At 47.7% G+C, this 17864-nt stretch overlaps 1 protein-coding gene across 1 annotated transcript in view; it reads right to left on the minus strand.

Moving 5' to 3' along the window:
• Positions 1-251: 251 nt before the first annotated feature.
• The window catches only part of LOC137421421 (uncharacterized), a 139998-nt gene continuing 122385 nt past the window's right edge, over positions 252-17864 (minus strand). Inside the window, exons 13-14 of the mRNA XM_078770882.1 lie at positions 5640-5693; positions 252-3175 (exon numbers count right to left, since the gene is read on the minus strand). Of these exons, the coding sequence (XP_078627008.1) occupies positions 1896-3175; positions 5640-5693 (1334 nt within the window). The 3' untranslated portion in view covers positions 252-1895. The remainder of the gene's footprint in view (positions 3176-5639; positions 5694-17864) is intronic.

Here is a 17864-nt window from a genome sequence, read left to right on the forward strand (position 1 = left end):
CTTTGTTTGGGTTGTGTGTAAAATTCCGAGTAAGCATTAATCAAGTCCGTGCGCACCTCAAAAATAGTGTCTGAGATTCCCCTTGGTTAATACCGGGAAACTCACGGATAGCCAAAAGCGAGCTTTTAAACCCCAAATGCGGATTTTATCTATGCGGGGGAAGAAAGGGGAGGAAGCTGAAGCGCTTACCTGATCGATCCCACAGGGCAGTCCGCAAACCTGCAGAAAATAAACTCACACAAAAACCCGGATTTAAAAAGTACAAAAATAAACAGGTTTATTAAAACGGAATGCCGGTAACAAGAAACGCAACGATAAATAAGATTCCGAAATGGAGCGCTCCCACACCAGACTTATAACACAGACACAGGAAGAAAAGAACGGTGGAAAATAATGGTGTGATTTATCGTGGACAAAGCTCAACTCGCTCAGCACGTCAGCAATCGTCCCGGTCCAGCGCACAGTCCTGCCGCGGCTCCGGTGTTGGCGGGAAACCGCTCGTCGTTTGGCACGCGCGCGCAAAGTCAGGCCTCCGTTCTCCTCGCACGCCAAAGGATCGTTTCAGTCAGAGTGATGAAGGCCAGGGGTGAGCGAGAGGCAGGAACGTCGAGGGACGAGAGGAAGATGCAAAAGGTGAGGAAGGTCAAAATGCAGGCGTGAAGGGCAAACAGCAAGAGGCCAGGGTCATCGAGCAAGGGTGGAGGGCCAGAAGAAGAGAGAGGAAATGTCGGTGCTTGATGGCTTTTAACGTCGGCCCGTGACGTCATCAGCGCTTCTCCACCAATCAGCGCGCCGCTTCTTGCTCGCCTCTGACATCCTTGTTGGTCTTCACCAATCGGTACTCTGCTTCCTTCTGGGCCTTCCTTCCACCAATCAGCGGGTCGCTTCTTGCTCCGCCCTGGCCAATCACGAGTCCTTCCTTAACCTGGTCTTCCCTTTGGTTGACTCCCGCCCAATAGCGAGTCGCTTCTTGCTCTGCCCCGGCCAATCGCGAGTCTCTGGGGCGTGTCTTCGGCCTGCTTGAGCTATGTGAGGCGATGTAGATGGTGTTATCCATCGGCAGTGTTCAGAACTGGCTTTCGGTTTGTTTTATAATTATTTACTGCAACAAATGGGCCTTTCTCATGAGTGTTTATTGCGGTGCCATAAAGGACAAAGGATTAATCAAATAGGGCAAGATTTACAAGAGATAATTTACCCTTATGCCCTAATCTAGTTAACATGCCCCGCCCCCTCATGACGGGGACGAATATACACCTTAATCCGACATTCGGGCCAAACAGGCCCCCTACTTATTACATGGGGTGCTTCTTCTTCTTCACGACAGTCGGAGCATGATACCGACACAAATCTACCTGACGCTACATATCACTACCCTGACAAACATAACAATAGTTACGTAATTTTTGAGCAGCGCCATATGCGCGTTTCCCAATCTATATGTTGCTGGATTTTTAAAGCCAATTCTGTCACGCTTAATGACAAAGTCCCGAACATCGAACGACCACATGCAGGCTTTTAAGGACAAAAGGTTTATTATCACATAGAAAGTGTGACGGCAGAAACTTGCTAACTAAATAAATCTCTGACATTCTTGAGTCCCAAGCACAGAACTACTGTCATCTATATAGCCCCACAGAGGATAATAACTAACCCTTCCTGCCGCTCCTGTCGGAGTGGGTGTACTAACTGCCTCAAACCAGACCCAGCCCAGCTGTCAGTCAGACTCGTAATTGACGTGTAACCAAACCGTGAAGACCCTCGGAGATGAATTGTATGATGGTATTTGAGCATTTTCTTGGTTTCTGCAGCATTTAGTTCAAAGTCATTGGCAAATTTCTTCTGTGCGAGTTCGAAGATGACAATGCAAACTGCTTGACCACATAAATGTCTTGTTACAGATTGTGCACGTATAAGGCTTCTCTCGGGTATGAATTCAAAGACGACAATGCAAACTGTCTCTCCGCCTGAATGTCTTGTGACATTGTGCACTTGTCAGGCATCTCCCCCATATGAATTTTAAGATGAGATTTCAAACTGCCTGACAGCGTGAATGTCTTGTTGCAGATTGTGCACTTGTAAGGCCTCTCTCCGGTATGAATTTTAAGATGAGATTGCAAATTGTCTCCCCGCCTGCATGTCTTGTTGCAGAATGTGCACTTGTAAGGCTTCTCACCTGTATGAATTCTAAGATGAGATTTCAAACTGCCTGAATGGGTGAATGTCTTGTTGCAGATTGTGCACTTGTAAGGCCTCTCTCCAGTATGACTTTTAAGGTGAGATTGCAAATTGTCTCTCCGCCTGCATGTCTTGTTGCAGAATGTGCACTTGTAAGGCTTCTCTCCAGTATGAATTCTAAGATGAGATTTCAAACTGCCTGACTGCGTGAATGTCTTGTTGCAGATTGTGCACTTGTAAGGCTTCTCTCCTGTATGAACTCTAACATGAGATTGCAAATGTCCTGACTGCGTGAATGTCTTGTTACAGATTGTGCACTTGCAAAGCCTTTGTCCTGTATGAATTCGAAGATGAGATTGCAAATTGCCTGACAACGTGAATGTCTTGTTGCAGATTGTGCACTTGTAAGGCTTCCCTGCAGTTTGAATTTTAAGATGAGAATGCAAACTGCCTGACTGCGTGACTGTCTTGTTACAGATTGTGCACTTGTAAGGCCTCTCTCCTGTGTGAATTTTCAGATGATATTGCAAGTTGTGTCTCCGTGTGAATGTCTTGTTGCATGTTATGCACTTGTGAGGCTTCTCTCCAGTATGAATTCTAAGATGAGATTGCAAATTGTCTCTCCGCATGAATGTCTTGTTGCAAACTGTACACTTGTGTGTCTTTTCTCCTGTATGATGAAGCACGTGTTTCTTGAAAAGACTTGATTTTGAAAATGATTTGTTGCAAAATTTGCACTTGTGAGGTTTTCCCACCATGTATCCTTTCAGCTCTCCTTGCAAAAACTTTGATGTGTGGGATGACTTATAAGGAGCAACAGATTTTTCTCGATGCTTCCTTAACTTATCAACATAATCAGTTCTTTTAAAGTTGTGTTTTGGGTTTTTGTTGCATGGTTTCTGTTCTTCCTTTTTCAAGCGATGCCTGACTTGGACATCAAGAACGCAGTCTGGAAAACTTGTATCAAAATTCTTCTGAGTATGCTCAGTTTGATTGCCTGAGGAGGGGTTGAGGGGCAGAAACAAATCACAGACATGAATTTGAACTGGTTAATAAAGGGTTTTTTCAAAGTTTTAACACAAATTATCTTTATTCCATGTAAGTACAATGTGGACAGTTAAAGTCCATCTCAAATGTCCAAATTTCTCAAACAATTTGATTAATTAGATAAACATGGAAGTTTGTTACAATGAAAGAAAAACACATTATTTTAAAAAGAAACGACAAAGCATCTGATGATGCAAAGACCGTCCGCATCCGCTTTGTATTTAGACTTCCTCTTGCGTATGCGAAACATGACTAACAACAGGGCAAAAAAAAAATGACAATTTTATGCGACCTTACCCTTCAGACATCAAAACCAATAGGTTTCAGTGATTCAATATGCAAACCCTCCTTAAACTTCAAGTCGATCACATGGTTATCGACGATTTTGTGACCGTTACCTTTGACCTCTTGACCTCAAAACAACTGGATTCCCCAGCATCATATTGGTGAAGTAATTTATTGATGCAATATGCAAATTCTGTTCAAATTTAATCAATTCAATCGGATGAAAATTTGACGATTTTATGCTTCCTTGACCATTTGAACAACAACAACAAAAAAATTCGTCTCATCAGATCACAGAATATTTTGCCTCATGCTTTATCTTTCAAATGCCTTTTTGCACCAGGCATGTTGTCATGTGCCTTTTTCTCAGGAGTGGCTTCTGTCTGGCCACTCTCCCATCAAGCCAAGATTTGTGAAGTACTGCAGAGACTTCTCCTTCCAGCAGGTTCTCCCATCTCAGTTAAGGAGTTCTGCAGTTCTTTCACAGTGGTCATTTGGTTCTTTGTCACCTCCCTGACCAAGGTCCTTCTTGCCCGGTTGCTCAGTTTGTACGGACGGCCAGCTCTCAGAAGTGTCTGGGTAGTTCCATACGATTTCCATTTCCTAAAGATGGAGCTCACTTTGCTCTTGTGACCTTTCAACATCACATTTTGTTTTCTACCCTACCCCAGATGCCTCCTCACAATTATCTCGGAATTTGACAGACAGTTCCTTCATGGTAGAGTTTCAGCGCTGAAGTGCACTGTAAACTGTGGGACCTTATATAGGTGTGTTTGTTTCTTAATCCTGTCCAATCAAGTTGTGTAGACATCTCGACGATGATCAAAGGAAATTGGAAGCACCTGAGCTCAATTCGGAGTGGCATCGCAAAGGGGTTGAATACTTGTCGCCGAAAGACATTTAAGCTTTAAATTTTTCCTCATCTTCAAATACATGGAACACCAAAAACACGGTCCCTGAAGCTATGAGGCAGTGACGCTGCATAACTTTGCATCTATTAATTACGTAGTTTCAATATTTGTTGCATCCTGGCTATAAATTACATACATCAATTAATTAATTACTGTTTGAATATACATTTCAACCCTTTAGACTGCTGAGTCACCTTAGAACTTTGAAGTCCCCCAACACCTTTCAGTCCCCCAAGACCCTAAAGACCATCAAGACCCATTATAACCAGAATACCTAACCTCACCTCTCCACCCCTCACTCTGCTCTCCTTTCCACCACTCGCTCTCCTCTCCTCTCCTCTCCACCCGTCACTCTCCTCTCTCCTCTCCACCCGTCACTCTCCTCTCTCCTCTCCACCCGTCACTCTCCTCTCTCCTCTCCACCCGTCACTCTCCTCTCTCCTCTCCACCACTCACTCTCCTCTACACCTCCTCACTGCTTTTGACACCTCACTCCTCTCCTCACCTTTTGCCACCCTTCCCTCCTCTCCACCATGTCCCCGTTCCACCTCTCTCTCCCCTTCCATCATCACCCCTTCCTTTCTTCCTCCTTCCCTCCCCCCCTTTCTCTCTCTCCCTCACCCCATTCCCATTCCACTCCCCTTCCCCACCTCTATAATCCCCCCCTCACTTTCCCATCTCCTCCACTCTCTTCCACTCGACACCCTCTCTCCTGTTCCCCCCTCCCTTTCCACCCCCCCCCCCCCCCTGTACCCCACCCCTCCACTCTCCCATTCCCCTTTTCCTCCCCTCCTCTCCTCTCTCTCCCCCCTCTTGCTATTCCTGGCACAAAGCGACTCTGCGTTGCCCAGCAACCCTGGCTACTTTTGCTAGTTGCACATAAATTACAAATAACTAATATCACCAATGTTACAAATAAATTTGTAGAAAAAAAAAAATAGTTGTGTTTTGATTGGTGTATATCATAACACAGCAACTCAAGTTGTCAGGTCATTATCCTCAGTTAAAACAAGCCCGTGCCTCTGTGGCGACATGTGGGGAGGCAAGCGTAGCGAGGTGATCAACGCTAGTTCTTATAATAAAGCTTTGTTGAAAAATTGATGACAATAGCTAAAATGGCAAAGAAGTTACGGCCCGGACAGGCACACAGACAGACACATACACACAGAAGTGATATGCATCAAAATAAATTTAAAGAGAGTCCAAAATTCTCATTACCTTTTTGATCCAAAGCTTCCAAAGCGTCAGATTCAATCTTTATAATGTGAAGATCTGCAAACACATCAAATTAGAGACTAATAACAAAGTCTGTCTGCAGACAAAATCTAAAATTACAAAAACATACATTGCTGCATTAAACAGTAACCTTTTCTTTCCCCAACAATCCGAGATTCTCTTGACAACTGGACAGGTACTCCACCACAAACATGCATTTAAAAGGGCACGAATTACCTGTACAGATGGAAAGTGCACTCGGAATTCGAGACATTGCGGGTGAACAACTTCAGGGTGAAAGGACCGAGTTGAATGAAGACTTGTAATTCAAGAAATTGTGGATGAGAAATAATGAAATTAATTTGTATCAAACTGTATTTACATCCTTGTTGTTACCTCCACCACCAAAGGTTGACGAGGGTATTGTTTTACCCGTATGTCTGTCTGTTTGTATGTTAATCACCTACAGGAGTTGTACGCTGATCTTCACGAAACTTGAGCACCTGTTAGAGGCAGTGACAAGCTAAAAGCCTATTGTTTTTCAAGGTCAAGCATTGACATTCAAGGTCAAGCAAGACATTGTATTTCAAGGTCAAGGTCAAGAGGGCAAAAGGTCTAGGTCACAAAATTGTCAATTTTCATTGGATTCATTTGATATCTGTGTATTTTCTGGATATAAAACCGAAAAACACGGGCAGATGGTGAATCCTTCACGAAACTGAAAGAAATTTGTAGGGAATCCGTGAATCAAGCTATGTGTTCCGTGTTACCTCCCCAAACCCCGGTTACAGTGCCCCTCAGAGTCTCGAGATGCAACACAGCAGAAAGATTTGTTATTTTGAGTGTTCTCATAAACCATGGTAAAACCACACCAATGCATTGTGTAGAACAAAACAAGTAAATGTGTTAATAACTCTCACATACACAAAAATAACACTTAAATAAAGTACCATGAAAATATCACTGGAATAAAATGAACAATAGATATTGTTGCGAATATGGAATTTGGCCTCCATATCCGCTTGTAAATATTCCCCTATTTTCTCCAATACTCCCCAACTTTCCCCAATCCCCCATTCCCTAGTCCCATTGCATGTAAATAACAATCAGTAGAGCCGACCTTCCCCTTATTCCCCCATTAAATGTCGTGCCCAGGTCCACCGCACCACACGTAGACAACTTTCGGACATCTTCCTAGTTATTCTTATTCTATGTCAGTTAAGGCCTCGTTTCCATTAATTATGACTCTTCGTTGCACCAGAATGTGATTATATGGCATCAGTAGTGAGTTTAGGACCTTTCCCATACCTCCTCCCATCTTCTTCCCCGTCTACAACAACAGAGGGGCACGGCGCTGCGCGGGGGGGAGTGTGCGTCCTCCCACCGGCTCGGTTCGCCGCCATCGACAATGCGCTCCAGACGATGCGCTCCAGACCATGCGCTCCACGGGGTTACCACGAAGGGGCTCCTTGTCAGCTCCTCGTCAAGGGCGGAGCCTGGTAAACCCCCCCGCACGCACCCAATGAGAAGCAACGTGCCGATTCCACGAGGCGGAGCTAACGAGCCGAGGGCGTGTCACTCCCCGCCGGATATACACGGCCACGCGCCGGATGTGACGTGAGATGCGCCCCCAGCTGGAGAAAGAACGTTGCCTACGACCGCTGAGAGGAAGAGAACCCGCCTGTGAAAGAACGTTACCACCTCGAGCGCTGTGCAACCTTCCGCATCTCTGGACCGGACCGGGTCGACCCTGTCCTTGAGCCAAGAGTGCACCTTGAGCCATCGATACCCGCTGTCCTTTTCATCAACCCCCGTGTGAGTCAGCCTTGTCCCGTTTGCCTGTCGTCTGTTGGGGAATAATATAAGATTGTGTCTAAGTGCTTGTCTTTCTATGTTGTACCTCTCGTCCCTGTAATCTGACCTTCCGCACGAATATAATCTCCTCCGGAGGTCTTGAGAACCGTATCCCTGGTGTCGTCATTTTATAACCCAGCCGGGTGTCTTCTTTTTCTTATTGATCCAGCGTAGCGCGGCTTCGTCAAAGTTCGAGTACAATCGGGTAATTTGTGCGGACACGACGGCCATTCCGCTCGGCCCACCTTAACATCAAAGTCGTGTCTGTAACAATTGGTGTCGAGGAGTGAGATTCGGACCCGGGACTAAATTAGTTAGGCCCAAATTTTGGGAGGGAAAATCGAGCCGGAGCGCGTACGGCGCTCGACCAAATCGATCCGGAGCGCGGTCCCGCGGTTACTGCGCTCGACGAAATTATAACAGCAAAATTTGGATTTGTTTTACGAAACTCGAATTTTGAAAGTCGCGCTATGGCGGATCAAGACGGCTGGGGTCCGGTAGGGGAGAGTGAAGCAGGGTCGGTCCAGGACCAAATTGAGGGACATGAGGGACAGGAGGAGAGCGAAGCAGCGAGGGTAGCAGACGCACAAAATAGCGTCGTTGTGCCCGACATTGCGGGAGCGCAAAATGGCGCCTCGCTGGTCACCACGCCCGCGACCGTGGCAGCGCCCCTGGTGGATCCGAACCTTTTTATGTTGCAAATGGGGGCCCTTATGGAGAGGCTAGAAGCAAAAATGGGGGTAATGAATAACCAAATGGGGGTAATGGGAAACGAAATGGGGGTAATGAGGGACGAAGCGAGGGCTCGGAGTGAGCAATTGGGGGTAATGAGGGACGAAGCGAGGGGTACCAGTGAGGGGTTAGACAATAATTTTTAGGAGTTAGACAAGAAAATTGGGAAGTTAGACAATAATTTTGAGGGGTTAGACAACGGGATAAAAGAGGTGAGAAATGGGTTAACGGGGGTAGAAAACAGAATGGCCGCTCAAGAGAATCAAATGGAAGGGATGCAAAAAGGGTTAAAGGGGTTAGAAAACAGTATGGAAGGCAAATTGAGGGACATGAGGGACCAAGCGGAAAGGGAAGTTAACCAAATGGGGCAGCAGATAGAGGGGGTCAGAATGGGGGTAGAAACCAAACTGGATGCTCACAGGGAGGAAATGGAGCAGATGAGGGTGGCATCTGGGCAGGAGATGCAAGTGATGGGAGAAGAGATCAGAAGAGGAGTGAGTGAGGAGGTCGGAGGAGTGCGCGAGGAGGTGAGGCACTGTAAGGAGCACATGGAAAAGGAGGTGAGAAAGGGGACTGTAAAGTTACAAGGGGGCATAGAGGACCTGACGCAGGAGGTGGAACAGCTGACGGAGGGACAAAAAGGACTAACGGAGCAGGTTCAAAGGAACACTGCAGTATTAGGAGGTTTAAAAGCGACACAAAACGACATAAAAAACGACTTAATAGCGACAAAGAAGGAATGTCAGATAGTACGTGAGGGACTGACAACGAGGTTGGACGAGGTGATAGAGGTAATGGAGACGAAGGACCGGCAGGTGAGGACGCACATGGAAACGGTCAAGGTAGCCTTGGAGGACGTGCTTGAGGAGACGTACCGGGGAATAAAAGAGGTGAGGCACAAATTAGAAGAAGTGGAAGAAGGGGTGAGCGAAATTAAGAAGCGACGGAGAGGGGATAACAAAGAGATAAAAGAGGAGATAAAAGAATTGGTCCAAAGTCTGTGTTTGGATCGTGATGTGCTCATTAACCGGATGAGGGATTCGCAGGTGATGGAGGAGAAGCGAAGAGGAAGAGGACCCGGTGTAAGTGGTGACCAATATGGTCGTGCGTATGATGCGCCAGGGGATTTAAGAAGCTTGGGGATTGGTTTGGATCCGGGTGTTCGTGAAAGGCCGTTGGTGAGGTGTGTGACAGGTCTGGTGTGCGAAAAAGGAGGTGTGCGAGAAAGTCCGACTCTGGGGTGTGTGAGGAAAAAGTGTGTGCCAAGGAGTGAGGGTGCTGGCGAGAGTGAGTCGGTCGTAGAGCGTGTGCGAGGGAGCACATGGAAGCGCGGTGTGGTAAGTGTTACCGAAGGTGTGACGGGAGAGTGTGCGCAGGAGTGTGCGCGAGAAAGGTGTGTGACGGACAGGTGCATGGGGAAAGAGTGCGCTGTCAAAGGCAAGGAAGAATGCACACCTGTGGTGAGTGTTACAGAGGGTGTGACGGGAGAGTGTGCGCAAGAGTGTGCGCGAGAAAGGTGTGTAACGGACAGGTGCATGAGGAAAGAGTGCGCTGTCAAGAGTAAGGGTGAGTGTGCTGTCAGGAATGGAGGTGAAAGTAGTGAGAGTGCCATGGAGCGTGAGTTAGTTGTGACAGGTGAGCGAGGATGTACACCTGGGATGGAAGGATGCACACCTGGAATGGTAGAGCGTGAGTGGGAATGCACGCTGGAGTTGGTTGTGAGGCACGTGGTTGGGTGTGCGAATGAGAGCACACCTGTGATTGTCACAGAGGAGGTGACCGAGGAGGGGGCGCGAAGCGGTGTATTGGTGAGGTGTGCGAGCAACGAATGTGTGCCAAAGTGTTCGGTGGTCAGGTGTGTGACCAAGGCTGTGAGTGGAATGGGTGTACCTGGGTGTGTAAGGAAGGGTACGAGGAGCATGGGCACAGCTGGATGTGTGAGCAAGGAACGGGCTGCGGGGTGTAAGCGTCCAGGTGAAGCATCGACGTTACACGGGTTAGAGGTTAGAGCGACTTTTAGCCGAAGCAGGCCCTCGGTGCGTGCCGGGCCTCGCTTTGAACGGCCGCGTCCGTGCTCCACTAGGCGGAGCTGGCAGCCCGATAGAAAGGGTCGTCATGGCGACCACTTTTTGGTGAGACGTGCCGGCAGGTCGAGAGCGGGACATTGGATGGCTCCGTGCCGAGATGGTGCGTGGGATCTCGGCACGGGTAAGCCCCCGTCCCTGCCCCGAATGCCGGACGCATCCAGCCGCCGGCACAAAACAACCAGTATCCATTGCTTGGCTTTACGAAGCCGGGCTTTGGACAGGAATTGGCGCACCGAGAGGCATTAGTGAGTAGACTGGGTGATGAGGTTAGTGTTTTGGACCCAAAATTGGAGAAAAACAAAATTTGATGATTGGCAAGGGATTGGCAGTAGTGATTGGCAGATGATGGGCAGTGATTGGCAAATTTTTGATTTATTGAAATTTGATGTGCAAAATTGGTAGTGAGAGACCCCCGATGTGGTGGGATGGCAAATCCACCATCCTTCCCATGTGGGGGCAAAGGAGCACTAGCTTATGGGGTGTATGGCAGTGAAAACTAGCCCGGGTGGGTTAGGATATTGTGTGTAGGGATCTAGCGAAGATGACATTAGGTGACGTTAAGGTTAGTTAGTGACAAGGATACCTGTAGTGGGGACGCAGGTAGATTAGCGTGGATGATAATGACGTGGGAGCGCAATAGTTTAAAGGGACGACTGGGAAGCGCAAGTTTCAGAAGGGAGTAGTTAGATGAGATGATGCCGTGTGTGTGTGAGGATGGAACAGGTGTGATTGCACAGGTGTGCAACTGGACAGGTGTGTGGAGCAGTGTGTGAGTAGTGAGTGTGTGGATCAGCGTGAATGCGCTTGGGGAGAGAAGGGTGCAGGTGGCACCAGGTGTGAGAGCACAGGTGTGCAAATACAGGTGTGTGGAGAGAGTTGGAGTAAGTGGTACGGAGTGGTGTGCATGGTGCGAAGGTGTGGATGGGGGAAGAGTGGACCCCTTTCACGAGTACCCGGGGCGGGTAGTGTAAGTGTTAGGTAGAGGGTACAGGTAAATTGTGGTTGGATATTGGCATCTGTGGTGCGGTTGCAGAATGGTGTTGTGGATGGGTGCATTAGTGTTGTGGAAATGGCTGGGCGTGTAGCCTGTTAGTGTGTGTAGTTGGTTGGGCACTCCACCACTGTGAGGATGTCGGCCAGGTGAGGCCGCAGGTGGGCTCTGGGAGCCGGTAGAGTTGTGGATGGGGCCCGAGGATCCGGAGGACGGACCCGGGTAGCCCAGTGCCAGAGAGGGCACCGAGTGGGGAGAGAGCCAGAGGGCCTTCCCCAGGTAGTTAGGTTAGGGTGAGGAGCAGGTAAGCTCGGAGGCAACTGCAGTGGTGGAGGTGTGCAGGTGGGTAGACCCACTGGGAGAGGTACACGCCACAGCCCAGAAATTGTGCGAGGGCACCGGGAGATGAATCGGGGGAGTGAGACCCCAAATTGAAGAGCACCACAGTTTGGCCAATGGGAATTGGTTTTTAGAACCCATAGTGTAAGAGGGCCAATGGTTTGGCCGGAGAAAGACCCCGGGTAGTGTAAAGTTGTTAAAGTCATTTAGGAAATAGTTAGGATTGATGAACCTGTCGCACCATACGCAGCCACTTACCTGTGGTGATGATGATGACTCCACACCTGTGTTTTCTTTGTTTTGTTGCAGGAGATGAATTGCTGTGTGGATTTGTGAGACGCATCACGACGTGGATGAGACATTGGGGTGATTCCATCTCTCCCTCCCTAGGAGGGACTGATGTTGAATTGGTAATGGCAAATTTTGATGTTGAGTTGAAAATGGCAAATTTTGATGAGAGTTGAAAATGGCAAATTTGATTGGTTAGGAGGGAGAGAAGACGAATTTGGTTTATGGGAGGAACGGGGAAGACAGTAGGGATGTTTGTTGATTTGTAAAGTAGATGTTTATGGGTAGTGTTGTGTTTTGTGGATACAGTAAGGGGTAAGGGAGGGGCCATGTAGGTTACCTGGTGGGGGGGGGGGGGGGGGCGTACGATAGGAACGTACCTGTCTCACCTGGTTCCCATGTGCCCCCAGTGTGCATCACCTTACATTGCGTGCACTTTTGCGCCCTTACCACCTTACTCACTTGTCTGCTTCTTTTGTCTCCCACCTCCGAGGATCTGGCTTTGGGGTAGAGAGAGAGGAGAGAGAGGTGCTGGCTGCGCAGTTGTGGGCCTGCACTTTCGCTGTTTGCTGCCGGGATCGATACACCATATGGACCGCAATGTTTGTGGCCACCCACAATGGACCGCAGTTCGTTTGCGGCCAAGCACCACCCGGGGATGGACCTATGGGTCAACGTGGCACCTATGCCATACAGGTGAACCACTTTTAGTTAACACCAAGTGCACCACAAGAAGAGCAAGAGACACCTGCAGGGTTAGGGGTTGTCGAATTTATTTTTATTCCAATGAACAATGGTGACTGCACCGATTGGTGGTGGGGTGGTGCTTTTGATGCTGGGAAAGGGTGCTCTGCACGTTATTAAAGGCCGTCGGCCACAGAGCACTCGTGGGTTGGTGTATCGATGCTGGCAAGCGCGCTCTCTCTATGCATAACATCTGCATGTGTTCCTCCAAAAACAGGTCCTGGATCGTAGTGTAGATATCAGCGTAATCTTGTAAATAATGCTCCCTACCGGCTGTATGTGTAGTTTGAGAATTCTTTCCGGATTCGGTTATCCTGTGGGTGTGTTTCTGTGAGGAGAAGGGTGCAACGTCGCAGGGGGACATATTTACTCATTTGTGAATATCTGTAAAACTGTCGCACTCAGGGTAGAGTTAATAGTAGAGGGAACTACATTGCGTGCCACACTAAAGTAGGTAAAAATTTATCGGGTCGGGACGCCCCGAGGGTAGAGAAGGGTGCAATGTTGCGAATATGGAATTTGGCCTCCATATCCGCTTGTAAATATTCCCCTATTTTCTCCAATACTCCCCAACTTTCCCCAATCCCCCATTCCCTAGTCCCATTGCATGTAAATAACAATCAGTAGAGCCGACCTTCCCCTTATTCCCCCATTAAATGTCGTGCCCAGGTCCACCGCACCACACGTAGACAACTTTCGGACATCTTCCTAGTTATTCTTATTCTATGTCAGTTAAGGCCTCGTTTCCATTAATTATGACTCTTCGTTGCACCAGAATGTGATTATATGGCATCAGTAGTGAGTTTAGGACCTTTCCCATACCTCCTCCCATCTTCTTCCCCGTCTACAACAACAGAGGGGCACGGCGCTGCGCGGGGGGGAGTGTGCGTCCTCCCACCGGCTCGGTTCGCCGCCATCGACAATGCGCTCCAGACGATGCGCTCCAGACCATGCGCTCCACGGGGTTACCACGAAGGGGCTCCTTGTCAGCTCCTCGTCAAGGGCGGAGCCTGGTAAACCCCCCCGCACGCACCCAATGAGAAGCAACGTGCCGATTCCACGAGGCGGAGCTAACGAGCCGAGGGCGTGTCACTCCCCGCCGGATATACGCGGCCACGCGCCGGATGTGACGTGAGATGCGCCCCCAGCTGGAGAAAGAACGTTGCCTACGACCGCTGAGAGGAAGAGAACCGGCCTGTGAAAGAACGTTACCACCTCGAGCGCTGTGCAACCTTCCGCATCTCTGGACCGGACCGGGTCGACCCTGTCCTTGAGCCAAGAGTGCACCTTGAGCCATCGATACCCGCTGTCCTTTTCATCAACCCCCGTGTGAGTCAGCCTTGTCCCGTTTGCCTGTCGTCTGTTGGGGAATAATATAAGATTGTGTCTAAGTGCTTGTCTTTCTATGTTGTACCTCTCGTCCCTGTAATCTGACCTTCCGCACGAATATAATCTCCTCCGGAGGTCTTGAGAACCGTATCCCTGGTGTCGTCATTTTATAACCCAGCCGGGTGTCTTCTTTTTCTTATTGATCCAGCGTAGCGCGGCTTCGTCAAAGTTCGAGTACAATCGGGTAATTTGTGCGGACACGACGGCCATTCCGCTCGGCCCACCTTAACATCAAAGTCGTGTCTGTAACAATATAATTGTACCATCATTCCCCAATTCTCTCAAAGCAATACACTCACAATACGCCAAACGCGAGTGGAATGTAACATTCCCCAAAGTCCGTGCACGAATCCCCACGCGGTGAAGGTGGATGTTGTGCAGAACTACAAGAACAGGCAGTTATCAGCGTGGCTGCAAATGAGGAGTTATGAGGTGAGAGGTCGATATGGCAATTGAGCCGATATGGGAACCAACGGCGATCCACACGATGATGTCGATATGGGAATCCCAACGACAGAACACGAAGCACCAGGCGGACGGCCTCTTCGAGGAAAAAATGGCCGATCGGCCTGAAATGGAGGCTCTTGCTTTCCTGCCAACAATAGCTCACGCCTGGTAATAAAACCTGAGGCACAGGTTTAATTGCAATCGCAATATGACGATGTCGTGGGCAATCCCTTTCACGAAAAGCCTCAACTCATTCGCGATCAATGTCAAAAAAATCCGCTCGCAGCCTTGATGGGACTCACGGCTGTCTCGCTCATGGCCGTCTCCTTCCCCTCCGATCTCTTCCTCTCTCTCCTCTTCCGGTTTCTTTGCTGCGTTTTCCTTTTTCCTTCACAAACATTTCTTTTTAACTTTTACTGAAGTCATCTCCATTTCACACAAAAATCTTAACAACATAACCTGAAACTAAAAAAAATACAAGTATAAAACAACAGCAATGGCAGAAGTGATGAATCCGTAACATATGCTTATTATGTCGATAAACGCACATGACAAAGATCTACTGTAGTCTATATACCCCACAAAGATTAATAACATGACCCTTCCTGCTGCTTCTGTGGCGTTTTTCTAAGACGTTTTTTGTGGCGTTTTTCTGAAGCTGCTTCTCATTAAAAAAACAGTCATAACATTTATGATAATATAATAATATTATTGAAGTTACGAAACAATATCCCCACTCCCCAAGTGGTTTTTGATTGCGATATTGCCACCCTCACCCAACACCCTCATGGAAGTAAGTTTTATTTTTTAGAATGATGAGGCACGGTCTGATCTTTTCAATGACCTGATGTAACGTAAGTTATAGAAATAATAATTAGCAATAATAATAAGGACAAGTCAGGAGACGACAAAGGTTCACGAGCGAGCGGTATTCAATGACAAAGGACGGACTACAACCGAAACAGGCCCGGACAGGCCAGGCCCAGAAATGTCAGAACGAACGGGGTTACTGACCTTGAAATAAGATAGAAAATCATGCATAATCAGTTATGAGGTCAGTTAGCAACACAATACCGAAAATTTGGTTCGATTCCGACAACTTTGAAACTTTGACCTTTGTGACCTTCAAAGGTCAAAGGTCGAAGATTCTGAAATTTGTTGGAAAACTTGTATTTCATGATGTATGTGATAATATAAGATCATGTACGACATTTCACCCAATCAGGAAGTGAACAATGTAATAAAACCATCAAAAATCGACTTTTCTAAATTTTGTGACTTGTGACCTTGACCTTGGGGCGAAAAAAAACAAATCGAGCTCTGTGGGGCTAGACACATGACATTGGCCTAACCAAAAACCGAAACCCCTGTCAGATTCCAACAACTCCCTCGGAGATAATGTAGCTTTAACTCGATTACCCCCTAAAAAGACATCTTTTTCGGGCGTCGCTCCGCCCACAATGGGCGCAATACGTCCACTCTCGGCGGGACAGAACGAGATCATGATATCAACCTCCCACCCAAGTTTCATAAAGATCGGATGATATAATCGGGTAGTTATGCTGCGGACAGACAGACAGACAGACACACACCCATGATGAATATAGTGGTCACTCTGTTTGACACTGTTTGATAACTTGTGAACCAATAATAACATGAATCCCTGCAGCTCCCACAGGGAACGGTTGTGTACGAGTGATAATTAAAATTGTGTTGTTGACAACAAATCACTTCAACCTCAATATAGGACCTTCACAATACAAATTACTCCATTGCTCCCGGGCAAAAACCCAGGCAGTGTATAATCACAAGAGACGACAAAGGCATGAAGGGCAATTCTCTGGTTTTATCTGGGTGATTTTCTTTTACCAAGCAGAGACCTCGATCTTCCTCTGGATGAAAGAGGAGGCAAGAAAAAGATTTGGCTGCGCTGGTTCCCGTCGGGTAAGAATGCACAAACAAACATACAAATACACTTTCTTCCTTTTATATTACTAGGGTGTGCCCGTACGTGGGTGCAAAAAAACATGCGTGCAAACAACAACAACAAAAAAAAACTTTGAAACCACGTGGCAGTAACGACCACAGAACCCCCCCCCCCCCCTCTATTTACATGAAATGGTTTGGTCCATTCGCAAAGCCAAAGCGAACGGCTTGCGAGTACGGTAGAACCCCCCCCCCCCCCTCTATTTACATGAAATGGTTTGGTCCATTCGCAAAGCCAAAGCGAACGGCTTGCGAGTACGGTGACCATACCTTGGGAACCACTTGTCCGATTAATTTCAAACCTTGAAAAGGCACATCCTCGGGTCCCCAGCAATATACCTGGCAAGTTTCAAGTATATCGGACCCGTGGTTGTCGAGAAACAGCGGTCACAGACACACAGACACACACACATACACACACACATACACACAGAGATTACTGGAATTATAGATAGACTAGGGCATGCCCGTACTATATATATATCGAAAATTATATCCCCCCCCCTCTATTTACATGAAATGGTTTGGTCCATTCGCAAAGCCAAAGCGAACGGCTTGCGAGTACGGTGACAATCCCCCCCCCTCTATTTACATGAAATGGTTTGGTCCAAAGTGAACGGCTTGCGGAGTTTGGTAAATAAATCGCCATAGCTCGGTAACTACTTCTCCGATTAATATGAAACCTTGAAAAGGCACATCCTCGGGTCCCCAGCAATATACCTGGCAAGTTGCAAGTATATCGGACCCGTGGTTGTCGAGAAACAGCGGTCACAGACACACACACATACACACATACACACACACATACACACAGAGATTACTGGAATTATAGATAGATATGGGTGTGGATACAAGAAAGCAACATCAATTAGAGTGAAAAAAAACAGGAACAATGAGCCTGACAGTAACTGCTTACATGAAGTAAAAAGGTTCTCCGACTTATCTTAAAACTAATCCTTAATGCAACCTTCACATACACGGATTATTCTTATGAGTCCTTACGGATCGCCAACTCGTAGTCAATCACAAGCATCCGTAAATAACTCGCTGGTATCCGTAGATAACTCGTCACAACTCGCAACAACTTTTGACATGTCAAAAATCATCTTCCGTTATTTACGGATGCTTGCGATTGACTACGAGTTGGCGATCCGTAAGGACTCGTAAGAATAATCCGTGTATGTGAAGGCACCCTAAGACAGAGACTTGCACAGTTAGATACAGCACATGAGATGCGGAACAGAAAGAAGATGAGGATGTAGAGGAGGGTGGCCTCTCCTCCTTTGAGGTGCTGGAGGATGGCGAAGAGTGAGGCAAGCTGGACAGGAATGGAGGCGTGCTCATCAGTGCATTCCCCAAACCAGTGCAGCA

Source organism: Myxine glutinosa, chromosome 1 (genome assembly GCF_964187855.1).
Source record: "Myxine glutinosa chromosome 1, kmMyxGlut1.1, whole genome shotgun sequence".
In the NCBI taxonomy this organism is placed as follows: Eukaryota; Metazoa; Chordata; class Myxini; order Myxiniformes; family Myxinidae; genus Myxine; species Myxine glutinosa.